The sequence below is a fragment of the Erpetoichthys calabaricus genome, chromosome 7, assembly GCF_900747795.2.
Source record: "Erpetoichthys calabaricus chromosome 7, fErpCal1.3, whole genome shotgun sequence".
NCBI lineage: Eukaryota > Metazoa > Chordata > Cladistia > Polypteriformes > Polypteridae > Erpetoichthys > Erpetoichthys calabaricus.
The window spans coordinates 66,745,622-66,762,850 of record NC_041400.2 but is presented as its reverse complement, the minus strand read 5'-3'; the positions used below and the strand labels follow the sequence as shown (position 1 = coordinate 66,762,850).

The 17,229-nt window shown below is 38.7% G+C and overlaps 1 protein-coding gene across 4 annotated transcripts in view; it reads left to right on the top strand.

The window, feature by feature from the left end:
• Positions 1–17,229, top strand: part of atg10 (ATG10 autophagy related 10 homolog (S. cerevisiae)) — a 334,095-nt gene that overhangs the window by 186,416 nt on the left and 130,450 nt on the right. For all 4 annotated transcript variants that reach the window (XM_028804708.2, XM_028804709.2, XM_028804706.2 and 1 more), the window contains exon 4: positions 10,410–10,532. In XM_028804708.2, the coding sequence (XP_028660541.1) occupies positions 10,410–10,532 (123 nt within the window). The remainder of the gene's footprint in view (positions 1–10,409; positions 10,533–17,229) is intronic.

Below are 17,229 nucleotides of genomic sequence, written 5' to 3'. Positions count from 1 at the left end.
AAGTCAACGTGGCTATAAGGTGCATGTGGACGAACGTTTTCCGTGTTCCTGCAGGACCATCTAAGAAGAAGCATGTTTGTCGTGGAAGCGAATCGTTGTATGCAGCATGTAAAACAGTTTGCAATGGAGGACACAGTCGTGCGTCGTAAACGAAAGGAATAATGAAAAGTCGATGTGGCTCTGAGGTGCATGTGGACCGTAGCAGAGACGAACCCGACTGACGCGGTGATTGGTGAGTTGTTGCGTCTGAGTACGCCGCATAATTATGTATTGATGAGTGAACACTTCCTGAAAGACACAGTTGTCCAAATGGGGTGGGTTTGAGGATACGACTGTAGGTGAATGAAAAGATGGAACTCTGGAGAGGGCAACATACAATTGTCCGTGACTGACAATTGGAGGACCGCCATCGCATGCTCATTCAGCAATTCACATCTGCGACAAACAAACTGTTTTACACGCTGCATACAGCAATTCACATCCGCGACAAACATGATTTTTCTTAGATAGTCCTGTCGCGTCCACCCTCGCACTCGAAGCATACACACTGCCTGGTCATGTGCCCGCTTGCAAGAGCAACTGACAGAGACCCGCCCACCAACTCTAAGACCATGGGATACCCCTCACAAACTGTTTTACACGCTGCATACAGCGATTCACATCCGCAACAAACATGCCTCTTCTTAGATGGTCCTGCCGCATCCATCCTCGTTCTCGAAGCATACACACTGCCTGGTCATGTGCCCCCTCACAAGAGCAACTCACGGAGACCCGCCCACCAACTCTAAGACCATGGCGTGTAAAACAGTTTGCGATGGTGGACGCAGTCGTGCATCTTAACCAAAAAGAATAATGAAAAGTCAACGTGGCTCAGAGGTGCATGTGGAGTGTAGCAGAGACGAACGCGAATGACGTCCTGTTTTGTGAGTTGCTGCGTCCGAGTTGGTGGGCGTGGCTCTGCGAGTTGTCTTCGTATCCAATGACGCCGTGTTTTGTGAGTTGCTGCATCCGAGTTGGTGGGCGTGGCTCTGCGAGTTGTCGTCGTATCCAATGGTCTTAGAGTTGGTGGGCGTGGCTCTGTCCTGCATGGTTCATGGGTGTCTTGCTTGCGCTAGCGGCTGCTTAGTAAATTATATATATAAATATTAAATACTTGGATCATTTGTCAACGCAGTTGTTTAATAGGTTAGATCCATATTCTTAATCTGCACTATATGATGATAATAATCCATCCATCCATTTTCCAACCCGCTGAATCCGAACACAGGGTCACGGGGGTCTGCTGGAGCCAATCCCAGCCAACACAGGGCACAAGGCAGGAACCAATCCCGGGCAGGGTGCCAACCCACCGCAGGACACACACAAACACACCCGCACCCACACAACAAGCACACACTATGGCCAATGTAGAATCGCCAATCCACCTAACCTGCATGTCTTTGGACTGTGGGATGAAACCAGAGCGCCCGGAGGAAACCCACGCAGACACGGGGAGAACATGCAAACTCCACGCAGAGAGGACCCGGGAAGCGAACCCAGGTCCCCAGATCTCCCAACTGCAAGGCAGCAGCGCTACCCACTGTGCCACCGTGCCGCCCAATGATAATAATGTTTCTCCAATATCCACCAACTTTGCAAAATTAATTAAATATTTACTTAGATAACTAAATATCATTGTTTCTAGAAATCTTCAAACCAATTTGCTTTGACAGGTACAGGGACTGACAGTGGCACTATATTCAGCAACACTTTCTGTATTAAAAAAAACAAAATATTTGCATCCATTCCCAATGTTAACACTCATAAAATTATAATGGCTGGTGACTTAATTGTGTTTTAAATCGAGACCTAGATAGGTCTCCTGCCACAGGGGCAATGACATCTAACACTGCAAAGGCAATTACACAGTTTGTAACTGACCACAACTTATCAGACCCCTGGAGTTTTCTAAACCCAAACTCAAGAGCATATTCTTTCTACTCACCAGTGCAACATTGCTACTCAAGAATTGATTATTTCTTTGTAGATAAAAACTTCTTGCCTACGATTAAATCTTGTATGTACACCACTATTGTTATTTCTGACCATGCCCCCTTGATTTTGCAGCTAAAATCACTATGCCTGACATACTCATCTCACAGATGGCTTCTTAATCCACTTTTATTAGCAGACGAGAACTGTATAGAATTTATATCCAAGCAGATCAGTTTTTTAGAGACAAATATATCCTAACATCACTAACAGAATTTCAAGAGATTTCCAGTCTCAGAATCAATTTGAATAAAAGTGTGCTATTCTCAGTGAACTCTCAAGCATACAATATTAGATTGGACTCCTTCCCTTTTATCATAGCAGATCAGTTTAAGTACCTAGGGGTAAACATCACAAGTAAATATAAAGCTGTTTATCAACAAAATTTTGCCATCTGTATGGAAAAAATTAAGCAAGACTTGCATAGATGGTCAACCCTTCATCTCACTTTAGCTGGAAGAATTAACATTGTTAAGATGAATATCCTTCCTAAGCTTCTCTTTTTATTTCAAAATATTCCAATATACATCAATAGATCATTTTTTTAAGAAATTAGACTCAATCATAACCTCTTTTATTTGGAATTCAAAACATCCACATATCCAAAGGGCAATCCTACAAAGACCTAAGGCAGAAGGCGGCATGGCTCTACCTAACTTTCAATTTTATTACTGGGCAGCAAACATACAAACTATAAAAGCTTGGACATGGACAGAAATAGACGAACATACACAGGCTTTGTCCGGAATAGAAATAAAATCCTGCAGTACTTTTTTATATTCCTTGCTTTGTACCCCAATAAATACAAGTTATTACCAATATACTAACAACCCAATTGTGCTTTACTCAATCACTCACCTTTTCCCACCCTCTCAAACGTACGCAGTTTTTAATGCCTAGAAAACATCCGGGATTAAATCACTTAGAGATCTGTACATAGACAACGTTTTTGCATCCTACGAACAATTACACTCCAAATTTAACTTACCAGCAACACATTCTTTCACTACCTTCAAATTAGGAACTTTGTTAAACAGAACCTGTCCAGTTTTCCTCACCTCCCACCTACCACTATACCGGAAAAAATGTTGTTCAGTCTAGAGGACTCAGACAGCATTTCTGTAATATATAAAACTATTTTACAGTCCCTCCCTTTCAATGGTCCAAGATAATAGTTGGGAAAAGGATCTCTTACTCAATATTTCAGAAAAGGAGTGGAAAGTAACAATGCAGAGAATTTACTCGAGCTCCATATGTGCAAAGCATAGAATTATTCAACTTAAAATTATATATATCAAGCGCATCTCTCTCGTTTAAAATTGTCCAAAATGTTTCCAGGGCAAGATCCAACCTGTGAACACTGCAATCAAGCTCCAGCCGCACTGGGTCACATGTTTTGGGTCTGCACCAAATTAACATCATTTTGGACCAAAATCTTTAAATGTCTTTCAAACAGCTTGGATGTCACAATCCCTCCTAACCCATTAACAGCTGTGTTTGGTGTACTTCCAGATGGTCTTAAATTGGAAAAGGACAAACAAACTGCAATTGCCTTTACTACACTATTGGCATGTAGACTTATCTTTCTCAATTGGAAGAATCCTAACTCATCTATTCTAAGTCAGTGGGTAACTGATTTTATATACTATTTGAAACTGGAAAAAATTTTATTTGCACTTAGAGGATCTGTACAAAACTTTTTCAAAACCTGGCAGGATATAATCAATAATATTTTAGATTAAGCACATAAATTGAGGAAGCAGGTTCTCTCCCCTCTTTTACTCCATTTACCTTTATTCATTTATTATTTTATCTATTTATTTGTCCTTACTAGCATACAGTTTTACACTGTTGGCCAAGCTCTCTTTCTCAGGGGTGGGGGTTGATTTGTTTCAAACCTTTTTTTTTTCTTTTTTTTTCTTTTTGTAAAACTCACGTTATGTGTATGGATTGTTATTTGATTTAAAAAAATTCAAAATATAAAAAAAAAGAGCAAAAGTTTGATTTCACCTTCAAAATAAAATTCACACTTACTAGTAGTCTTTGCTGTACAGGTAAAGCAGACAACTGTTGAACTTGGCCCTCTGGAGTCTGGCTGGCCAAGAGTACACACAAGAGTGCTCAAACTGTTATAACAATTTATCCTGATTGCTGTAATGAAATAAGATCATTTTTATGAGCATCAAAATAATAGTAAGGAGATACATTTCAATGTGTAAAATTTTCAAAACTTCTTTAATTATAGGTTGTGAAGCTGAATGGGTATCCTGACAGTAAGAAGTAAGCTTCTGTAAATTCATAACTGAAAATAACATTCCAAACATTTCATTTCAGGTTGTGGCCTTATCCTGACAGCACTCAAGGCAAGAATCAACCATGAACAGTGTGGCCTGTGCCAGTCAATCGCAGGAAATGTTGCAACACAATTTATAATGAACTGATAGCCAGGGGCAAAACTAGAGTCAAAAAATACTTTTCTCACCCTATCATAGGGTCTTCCCTTCATCAGAAGTAAACTGACAATTTCTGAGCATGCAGTCCACACATTTGGGCTAAAATGCCATGTAAATGTGACTAACAAATAGTAGTAAAATAAAGAAAACAATAGCTTTTTGTTCTTTTTTATTTTCAAGAATATAAACTTAAACATGATAGCAGTTCTTCTTATTTATTTATCTTATTTACAAGTAAGTCTCTATCTTATATAGCACCATTAAAAGCATGTATCATCACAAAATGGTAGTAGTGTGACAGTCCAGGTTGGCAGCATGCTCCATGGTTCCTTCCAGTAGCCTCTTGAACCTGGAACCGTTGATAGTCATGAACCGAGATTAGCTGTACAAATGAGAACACACACATTCAGCTGGGGGATGGTGTAAAAAGTGCTAAGTGCTTTTATTCCAGATCAATCAAAAGTTCAAACAGTGCAGTACTCTTCCTTAAATAAATAAATAATCCAATAAAAACAATGTATAGTCCTTGAGTTAAAATCCAGAGATAAAATCAGTGTAAAACAAACAGTCATCGAGTCCTTAATCTTCCTACTTTCTTCCCATAAGAGCCCAGCTCAACTCCCTCTCTGTCTTCCCGCCTCACCCACTTGGGGTTAGTTGTCTTCCAGTCTTCCTTCTCCCTCCCCTGGCATCACTTTGATCCCTGAGGAGGACTCCACCGCTATTGGATCCACTCATCTAAAAGATCCACGGGAATTATATGCCCCTAGTGTGCTGATCCTTCCCTTTTCCACAGGGATAATGGCCGCTCTGCTTCTTGCCCACTTGCTGGCTGACTCTCTCTGCATAGACACCCGATACTGCTCACTCTCATGTTCTATTTCTTGATCCTCTGTTGTTCTCCTATCTCTGCTGTGCATGTTTCCTTTATACAGCCTGACTGGATGCAGGTGTGGTCCTCTGCCTACTCCTATGAGGCAACTGCTTGATCCACTCATATTTGCATATGAATGTGTGATCTGCCAAGTACCCCAATCAGCCCTGGAGAGATTGCCGACATGCGCATACCCACAACTGATCAGAATCTGCACGCTCTGAGACTTGACTACTTACTAAAAACAGCACTTTGCCACAAAACTCTTATCACAAGTAGATACACGAAATGTGCTATTGGTAAACACTATGATGACTTTGAAGATATACCTGGATACACAGGAAGGCTCAGATGGAGCAATCCAAACTCAAGATAACTATGGTTTAAAATTACATAGCTGTGTAAATAATATGTGCTACCAAACTCAGAGTGCTTAAAGGTTGCCACCATAATCGCAGAAACAGATTTGCCAGCTCCTACATTCAATGCTAGCTTACACAACAATTAGGTAAACAGCTAAAAAATATATGAACTTGCTTAGAATAAGATAACTATCTGGCAATCAGCTTTGCAGCCATTGTGCCTGAACTATTCAGAGTGAACATGTTTGACAAGTGATGTTGTATGTTTAAATATTGAAAACTAATACTTATAACTTGTTAAATTGATTAATTTAGATATATCACACATTTCCACTAGATGATCCTTATCAACATTGTGTTCAACAGAAGGTGTCTTTTGCATTTTACAGCAATTACAGATTAAACCCAAGGTGACAACTCTGTACTCTTCATTGTTTGTTTGTGAGGGCTTGCCATTGAAGAGTGTGCTTATTGTTATTTAGGATGGTGACAGCAATAGCTCCGGATAGTGGACAATGTGGATTTCTCACATTCAAAATCTTTAACAGACTTTTTGGACTGAAATCACAGTAGTCACACATTAGTAGTATTTGTTAGCTATGGTGACGAAGTAATGATGTTTTTCATATTGGTCAGACATACTAGTAAGAATTTCACTGTACTGTGACAGTATTGATTGATTTATAAAATCACTACCTAATGTCACGTGTTAAATAATATATTTAAAATATAGAGGAGATCAACAAGTGTCCAGCTGTTTGAGTTTTGTTAACAAGATGAATGTCACTATGAAGGTTAATGTTGTTTTGCCCAGTTCAGAGTGAATGTTTTCTAGATAATTTCAATTAATGGTCAATGGTTACATAGTTATTTGTTATGATGGATGCCCTCTTACATGCTTACAACAAATGTTCAGCCTGGGACTTGCACATGACTCCATTGGACTTACAGACTTGGTTTGTAACCTAAATGCCTTCTCTTTTGGTAGCAGTTTTTATCAGTAAGTCAGCAAAGGGTACTGGGTTGGGACCTAGCTGTGCCAGCATCTTGAATACAGTGTTTCTTTTCTTTCTATCTGTACTTTTTACCCAACCTGTACAATTAAAAGTATTCCTCCTCCCCCTTTCTAGTTTTCCCTCTTTGTAAGAGCCAGCCTTGGAAAGCTAATGTTTGATGTTAAATTCATATGTGTGCTTAATTTCAGTAATAGAATATTAGCCTTTTACCCCCTGTAAGTAAACATGAGATAGAACTTTCTTAACTGTATCTGTAGAACAGGTGGACTTTTGGAAATGTTGCAAATAGGGGAAGGCATACAATTTTCTGTGTTTAACATGCTTACATGCTTAGCATGCCTCAAGTGTGACTGCATGACCAAACTTAGAGAAATGAAACAAGATATATAAGCCTTAAATAGAACTTTTCTTTAATATCATTTTTCTCTATTTTTGTGTGAACTGTTTTGCTTTGAAATTTTACTAAACCTTTTTTAAATGAAGATATTTTGTCTGTGGAATTATTTGAACATGCGTCACACTGATGCTTGAATCATCCTATGAAGCAAACTAAAAGCTGCAGAACTTTGGTAAATATGAATAAACGCAGCTACACTCTTATTATAAGCTTTGACAGAGAAATGTATTAGGTTTTCAACCTAAATCTTATAATAAGCATAGGCACCTGAGTGAACAAATGATACTGTCCAACTTTTTTATCTATTAAGCAAAGTTATTCTAATAATGAGTTATTTAACACCAACTGGGCAGTATGTGAAAAAGTAGTTGTTCATATAGTTAAATTAACTCAATCGAAGCCGTTAATAGGGGAAGCGTAGTGGTAATTGGGAAAGAAAAAAATACTTTCATCTAACTGCATCTGCCATAGCTCTATGATTCCTTCATTGACAACTTTCCAGGACATAAATGTCTGTCTAGATGTCTTTTTATTACCAACCAACTCACACAGTCACCATCTCCCCTTCCATCCCTGGCACACTAAAAGCTCCTGTTGTAATGAATTTGAATTCCATAATGAAGCACATTGCTGGATTTCCTGTGAAGAGTGCCCAGCCATGTACAGTAAATACTGCATATAATAGAGGAATATATCTTGCAGATCATTGTAGACCATTTCACATCACTTGATCGTAGCCACACTGATTTCTCCATTCTTGTTCTTTCACAGGGTTTCAAAGACACTATTCAAAGAAAAAGTGAAGAAGCAAATGTCATTCTCTGGTTTGAATCACACATTTCCCCAGGACTAAAGGACAGATTAACTTGCTATGAACTTAATGTAACCTTTTTTTCATTTACATTTATACACCTGATGAAGACTTTATAACAACAACAATGTATTTTTTATATAGCCTAAAACCACGCAAGGAGTGCCACAATGGGCTTTAACAGGCCCTGGTTTTTTGACAGCCCTCCAGCCTTGACTCCCTAAGAAGATAAGAAACTCCCCAAAAAAACCCCTTGTAGGGAAAAAATTGAAAAAATCTTGGGAAAGGCAATTCAGAGAGAGACCCCCTTTCCTGGTAGGTTGGGCATGCAATGTGTGTCAAAAATGGGTGAATACAATACTCAAAATAGAACACAAGTAATCTACTTCACAGATCTAGATTGCCGATCTGTCATTGACACCTCAGACATATAATACAATAGTACAGTATAGGGTGGTCCAGATGCAACTTTTAATGTAATGCAAAGCAATAATTGCATAATTAGATCTGGACCACCCTGTAGTAACAGTACAAGCTACAAAGCAAAACGCAACAATAGATTTTTCCACATATGAGGGTTCAGATTTGTTCCGAGTCCTGGAGACCTCGGCCAAATATCTGCCTCCCCACTACTGACCATTCCACAGTTGAATCAGTGCTGGGCCGGCCAATCAGATGAAAGGATCCTTCTACCTGATGACAGGTTATTTTTGACCTCAGAAAAACCTAAGATTCCTTACCCAATACTGAAGTTGTTCAACCAGGCAGTCCTTTTTATAGAGGAAATGACACCTTACACAGCAAGCTTATAATAGATTATCAAAATACATAATAATTTTCGTTAATGTAATCAAAATTACAGTGGTGTAAAAAGTCAAAAATGGAGCATTAAAAACAATGAAATAGCTTGGACAGGGACTATTACAAATAGAAGAGGATAATGTACATTGGAAATACAGATATTACTGGTCTGATCAAGCACACAAGAATGTACTTTAATGTTTTATAAGTGATGGAAACAGCGATTATACCTAGTTAGACAGTTTCATACAGCAAAATTAATATTCAACTTTTATATAGCAAGGCAGCAGGAAAGCGAAATTAAAGGTGCATAAGGTATTTCTTATGCAAAAGTTAGGATTTAGAAAACACAGACTTAATGCTTAACACTATGGCAAATTTCTCAATTTTGTCCTGTGCAGACTTTTTTGGTGTTGGCATTTTAGTAACTCCAGGCAGCAGGGCAATGAAGTTAGCAGAAAAGCTCATTTCAAGGACAATGAATTGAACAGAAAATCATGTTTCATTGAACATTTCAATGATGCGTCAGTCTCATTCTGATGTTCTTGAACTAATAATATGACAGTTAACTGACATGTTCTGTCAATACAGTTGTCTTCAAAGTTGGTAATGACGCCTAATGTGTATGCTTAATGTTAATTGCCTTAGTGTGTACCCTATTTTTTTTCTATAAAAAGTGTGTGCTGTTTGTTGTAGGACATAATTGGAAATTATAGCATTAGTTTTTTGGAGGATATCGCCAAAGGCAGGCTAACAAGCATCACAATAGTTGTTTGGCTTATGATGATGACTAGCTTATGAGCTGATTTAGATTTCCTAGGGACTTCCTCTAACTTTATTGTAGGCATGTTGAAAAGCAAAAAATAATAGAAATTCTTTTATTTTTTGTATTGAGTGTCCTCTTGTTTTGTGACAATCTTTGCTGTTATGACAATCAGTTATTATTGAGCTTTTCTCTTGAAGTTGTGCACTGAATTGGAACCTACAATGCAGAAACCATCACCCAGAAATCACAAGATCCCTGTTCTGTTACAGGTTTTAACAATCATAGTGTATTTGGCAACAGGCACTCTTCAGCATGAAAGGAGATCTGGAGTTGTGTGTGAGGGACGTGGAGGTATTGGGAAGACGTTGCAGAAGATGAGAAGAAGAGTGCTTTTTTATGATAATGTGGTGTATAATCCACCATACCAGGCATAGACAGGTTCATTTCAATGTTGGGCAAAGGAAGCAGACAGCTTTTTTTTCTTTGTTTTTTACTTTTGTATTCTTTTTGTGATTCTTCTCTGTAGTTTGTTTTATGTTTAAAAAATATGACATTTTGGGTGAGTTTGTCTTCTTGGTATTTTTCTGCATGCAGATATCTGCCAACAATTGCTTCCAACTATCCCAGTCTCATATTAGATCAGAAATCTTTAGCACATTTTATACATACTGTATGTGGGCAATGTTGAAAAGCAAAAATAATAAAAATGCTTTTTTTCTATTGAGTGTCCTCTAATCTTTTGACAATCTTTGCTATTATGATAATAGTTGTTGTTATTTTTGTGAATATCCATTGCGCTGGGCAATGTTGCTTGCACCTTCACTGATCATTTTCTATATTTTTAAATCATTAATTGCTTTGCAAGCAGATTTATTTTGACATTTTTTTTCTTTTGCAGGCTACTAATGAAGGTTACATGAAAAAAGTTCTTTTGAAAATGAAAAATGCTTTTGGTTATACAATTCCAGAACAACAAAAAATTGTAAATGAAAAAACATATAGACAGGAGTTTGAAGTTCAGGTGAGTGTTAAAGAAAAGAAAAATTTGCATTTTATATACTTTTTTTTTATTATTTGGTCATTTTTTTCAGTATGATCCCTAAAAACAGCTTAGATAAGGGTAAATCAAAAAGTAAAGGTAATTTGAAAAATACGCACTAACTGCAATGGATAGCACCTGATGCATTACAACATGTTTGTGATGGCTTTTGGGTAGTTTGAACATGCACAGCACAGTGTTATGCCATTAGTCTAGTTGAAACCAAGGTCAAATGAACATGGACGCTGTGCTGTGTGATTGCACCATTGTTGAACAACATGCAGTAGTGGGGTTTCTTTGAGCAGAGGGAATGAAACCTGCAGCAATTCTTCAAAGGATGTTGGCACTGTATGTATGTGAAAACAGCATGATTCAATGAAAAGTTTAAGAATGGGTAGAAGGGTTTAAAACAGGAAAAACAAGTGTAATCGATGAAAGATGATCCAGACGACCATCAAAATTGTGCACGCTAGTCCATATCGACCTTCATCAGAGAAGGCTGAAGGATCACGTTGTCCACTGTTGCTGCATATTTGGGTAACAAGCTATGGATCTGCACATGCCATAGTGCATGATGACCTAGGGTACCGTAAAGTTTGTGTGTGATGATGCAGGTTCGGCTCCATGCTTCCATCTTCTGTTAGGGTGCCCTTGAACCCAACACCGTCGGTAATGTCACTGATGAGCTAGACAATGAGGCAGTAACAATTGAGCAAGGGGATGGTTCAAAAGTGCAAAGTGCTTTTATTAAAAGACAATCAAATGTTCAAACAAAATGTAGCCGTGCAAATCAAGTTCAACAACAACAACAACAACAACATTTATTTATATAGCACATTTTCATACAAAAAGTAGCTCAAAGTGCTTTACATAATGAAGAAAAAAAGAATAAAAGACAAAAAAGAAATTAAAATAAGACAACCTTAGTTAACATAATAAGGAGTAAGGTCCGATGGCCAGGGTGGACAGAAAAAACAAAAAAAAACTCCAGAAAGCTGGAGAAAAAAATAAAATCTGTAGGGGTTCCAGGCCACGAGACCGCCCAGTCCCCTTTGGGCATTCTACCTAACATAAATGAAATAGTCCTCTTTGTAGTTAGGGTTCTCACGGAGTCACTTGATGCTGATGGTTATACAGACTTCTGGCTTTTAATCCATCCATCATTGTTGGAACATCATGGTGCTTCAGTAGTGCAATGTTCTATAAATAAATAATCCTTAAAATGAAACGTGTGGAGGTTAAAATATACAAAACAACAATCCTTTAAAACGAGGTTAAAACATTTAACAGGAAGCAGTCTTTAAAAACAAATGACAAACCCGGTGCTCCTTGGTTACCCTGGCGGCTCCCCTGCTACTCCCATCTGGGCTGCTCAACAGGAGAGACGCTCTTTCTGCAGCTGGCCTTCTACCTTCTTCTGCTACTGCTACTGTCAGTCACCCTTCTGATCCTTGGCTCCGGTCGGCTCCCCCTGACAGTGACCTGGGAAATCCCACCAATGGCCAAGGCTCTCACATGGTGGACACCACGTTCCCAAGTCCTGATTCCCGCGGTCATCCGTGGAGAATCATCCACCTTCCAGTCACTCCCGTCCTTCATACAACTCTGTGGGAGCGACAACAACTACTGCGCCTGGGATGTCGGCCTAACACCCAGGTTGCCTATTCAGCTGCTGCGAGCCTGTTCACGCTCGCTCACTCACTCATTCGCACCGGCGCACTCTCTTTCTCTTGCTTCCTTCTACAACCTCCCGTTCTCTTTCCTTTCTCTTGTACTTCCTCTCCAACCATCTCGGGCTTCTCTATATATGCAGAGAGGACATGGCAGCTGCAGCCCATTAGCCACAGGAACAATCACGGATGTGGGCAGTCTCTCACCTGTGCACTTAGGTGAGAATACACTCACACCACAGATCGCCCTGCGGCTCGCTACAATCACCACGCCCCCTCCTAAGCCGCGAGCGCGGCGATTATTTATTTAAATAAAACTGCTGAACTTTGCTGGGAGAGCTGTGGACCCATAACACCACAGCAAGATCTGTACCCAAACAGCTTATTGATCTGCACAAGGCAACATCCTTCAGTACATTTCAGCAAGTTTCACACCCTCTGCCCAAAGGAATCTCACTGATCCTTGCAATGGTGCAATCCCACAGCGGAGCATCCATGTTCATTTGCCCTTGGCTTCAACTAGACTAACAACGGAATGCTGTGTTGTATGTGTTTGAACTACCCATAAGCCATCGTAAACATATATTTCATCAGTGTCTACCTGTTGCGGTTACCGAGTAATTTTGAAATTGTCTTTACTTTTTGATTTACCCTCATAATTAGCATGTGCAGTATAAACAAATCAATTTAACTTATTTTGAAAAATGTTGGAGAACAGATCTTAAAACTGATGCTCAACATAAAGGCATTGCGTATGAAATTATGAATATGAAGTCTAGGGGCACTTGAAAGTAGAAATAGATCAAAGTTAAATGAGACTGAGAATAAACTTAGTAAAAATCACAGAACTGTGAGAAAATGCAGAAGATGGCTGTGAATGAGGCATCAGGAAAAATATGAAATTGGTTATGTTACTAATCATGAGTCTAGCAGGTCAAGAAACATTTGAATTAGTTTTACCAATAATAATGCAGTTGTTAAAAAGGTCTTCTTGCTGTATTATTATTATTAAGTAGGCTTCAAAAATGGATGTATGTTTTATTAAGATTATTAAGGTGTCATATGTCTTTAACATTTCATTAAATAATTGTAATATATAAATTCTAAATATAACTAGTAATCTATACACTAAAATACCAAGAGTTTCATTTCAATGCGAAGTTTTCCTATTTACATTCAGAGTTCAATATACTATGTTGTTGTGATGTGAGATTTTACATATAATTTCATAAATGTTTTGTATGTGTTTTATTTCTAATTTGGGCAAAGCAATGTAATTTAGTGTTTAACCCCCCCACCCAACTTAGGAATGGGTCTGTTTGAATTTTACGACAGGATTTGGGGGATGTGTTTTTTAAACCAGTTTGGCAAGTGTTTCTTTGCTAAAGTCATTTCTACCCCCGCAAATGGGCTAAGGTGTACTTTAACATATGGTTTGGGGGCAGGTGTTAAGATGTTCTATTTCCCCCATTGGTCTGAAGTATGGCTGTTTGGAATTGGCTTGGTTCAGAGGCCTTTAAGTACTACGATGCCCTATTGGCTGTAGGGGTTGGACAGAACATCTATAAATATATGTGTTTAACCTCAGTATCTCTCTCTTACTAACCAACATCTGAAAGAAGCATCTCTCTTGCTATCCTGTGATGAAGAGCACAGCTCAGCAGCCATTTTGAACAGACATGTGGCTGAAAGCTGAGCACCAATGATGCCTTAACTAGAGACATTTAAGTAACTAGAAGACTGTGTGCCGCCTGAACTACATATCACCATTTAATCAGGTTGTATGGTTGCCAATATTCAAATATACTTTGCATTTTGTTATTATTTCTGAATATTATCAATAATACATTATCTTATGTGTAACTTAACTTCTGCTTGTCTTTTTACTACATCTAATTGCCTGAGGTTATAGATATAGAAGGGAAGGTGGGGATAAGTTATATATAATAATACCTTATAAACAGTGGTAAGTCTGTGAGATTAGGCATTCTAAGGCTACATATTAATAATACAATAGGGGAAAGTAGAGCAATATATATATTACTCTACCAAGACAAAACAATTGGTGTAGTCGGGCAGGAGTTTGGGGTAACCATTGTTTTGCACCTTGTTAGACAAAACATATGTTATAGGAAATCCTTATTTTCTGAAGCCAAGCAGAAAACTATTAGAATTTGAATTACCTTAATATGTCATGCCATGTCATTTTCTAACCTGCTTGATCCAGACCAGGGTTGTGAGGGGTGCTAGAGCCTGTCCCAGCTAGCATAGAGCGCAAGGTAGGAACAAACCCAAGACAGGGCACCAGTCCATTGCAGGGCAACCACACACACACCAAACACACACTAGAACCAATTTAGCATTCACAGTTTGCTTAACCTGCCTCTATTTGGATTATAGGAGGTAACCAGAGAACCCAGAGGAAACCTCCACAGACACAGGGAGAACATGCAGACTCCACACAGGGAGGACCTGGGGCATGATCCCTTGTTCCCTTACTGAGCCCTTACCTTAATGTTATTAAATTAATTACTAAAATAAAAATATGGTGCAAAAAGGACTATTGACATCCACGCTCCATCTATCGGTGGTTATAAAAATTACAATATGTAAATAACCGCAAACCAAGGTTGGTTCCGTGACATATTTATCAGTGGAGCACTGGGTTTTCAGTGTGTGATTACAATACAAATAAAGCTCACATTTGTTTTGACTCACAACAGATTCCTTACGGTGCAACATACAGTAACTTCATCCCATTATGGTGAAATGAGAAACTGGTTCATGGCAGCATATTTTTGCTTTTTTAAAAACAAAAACAGTGAGGCTGTGCAGACCACGTGAGTGTAGGTGTACAGTGGACCCTTGACTTACGAACTTAATTCGTTCGCGAGGGCTGGTTGTAACTCAAGTTGGTTGTAAGTCAAGACTATTTTTCCCATAAGAAATAATGGAAATACCCATAATGCGTTCCGAACCTCCCACTGCAACACTTACTTAACCTTTTCATAATAAAAAAGGGTTGTATAATGTGCATAATTTACCAAAACACCAATAATTTTTCTAATATACTAACCAAAAAGTTATAAAAGGTGCCTAGCCTACCAGAAGTAGGCTAGATTAAGCTAGGAGCATGACGGTGCGCATGGTCGCAGCGGCTTAGGGCTCTCCTTTTCAGTGCACTTTTTTGTTGTTTTTGTACTTTTTTTCTTGCTTGTTTGTGCACGATCGGTTTGGCGAACATCCGCTACACCCGTCAGAACCTTATAGACATCGGTGTCCAGAGCCAGACATCTGTTTCGAGTGTTTTTCATCACACGCACAACATCCCAGACAACATAGCGAGACCAGCGGGCTGTCCATGGATTGTTGTCGGGTCTAGGAGATGACGCAGACGGAGGAGGGAAAGGAAGCAGAAGCGGGGTCGCAGATCCGGCGTTATGCCAAGGCTAAAGAAACAACCAGACAAGCCCTATGGAGAACTTTTTTTTTTGCAACTTCTTTGCATCTTTTCGCACCATTTGTTTATTTGTTTATTTACTTGTTCTGTTCTACACATATGTCTGCACTGAATGAGCTGCTTTTAATCTCATTGTACATGTGTATAGTGACAATAAATGGCATTCTATTCTAGAAACAACAATTTCATACTGTACTCACCATTTAATTTGACATGTTTGTGCTGCAGGAAAGGAGGAGGAGGAGAATGAAACGGAAGGTGGCTGTTTAGAAGGAGCCTCCTTATGCAAATCTTTTCTTTGTAAAATTGTCGAGATGGGGGATTTCAACATGCTGTACATATTAGCGAGATCGGCAAAACGAACAGCACTCTCATATTTCCACACAATTTCCTTCTTCGTTTCTATTGTGATTGCTTTCTTTACCTTCGTTACCTTCTCTTCCTTCCTTAGCAATTATGTGTCTTGCTTGCATGGTCTTAGTGAATTATATATATAGGTAAATCACTGCAATGACCGAAATTACGTCCACAAACACATGTATCTGGGCTCCGACTGACGCTTACTAACGCTCTTTGTTGTTTGTTTACAATCGTGCAAGTGGATACACGTGATCGCATTCGGGTCGTAACGCAAGATGTTGGTCGTAAATCAAAACAAAAATTTTGGTCGTAAATCAAGTTGTTCGCATGTCAGGCTGGTCGTATATCAAGGGTCGACTGTATGTGAGAAAATCCATGTGGCTGCAGAGATTCTTGATGAGGGTCGTTGCTAATTACATTTAATGTTTAATTACCACCTGCAAGTGGTTAATGTAGCTGTCCCTCATCAAGGCTCCATTTGCCTCAGCTGCACTCGCTGGGTATAAATGGGGTTTGTGAACAAGTGCAAGACCAACAGAGACAGGGAGAGAGAGAAAGAGAGATAGGAAGGAAGGAAGGAAGGAAGGAAGAGAAAGTAAGAAAGAGAGAAAGAAAGAAAGAACGAACAAAGGTGCAGGATTGGGGAATCAAACTAGTATGATGGTGAGGAGACTTTACAGTCAATGCTTCCGAGAGATCAACAATGCTGAGTAAACAGATCATGCGAGATTGTGGGCTCTGTTTGGATTACTTATTGTTGGTTTTATCTTTTACACTGCACTGTTTTTATTGAATTATTTAGGCAATGTGATTCCAAAGAGATTATTATAGTAAAACAAACTAACTAGTAATATTATATATTCTAAATTGTCATCCTTAAATTTTTGAATATGTTTAATACATTTCATGGTCAGTTGGTGGTGTCTTTAGCATCTTTTGGTTGCAGTAAGCACAATAGAGTAGAATGTGAAATGTGTAAGACTTGATTTAACTTCTGCAACTTAACTAAACAATGTTACTTTCAGAGTGGCTACGTATTGTTGTTTTTATTGCTCTCTATACAGTATACAAGTGTTAACCGAAAAGGTGCTTTAAAAATCCAGCATCCTTTCATTATTAGCATAGCTATAGTGAATTTTATTTTTTATGCATATTTATATTTACTTACTGGCCTGATCTATGGTAAATT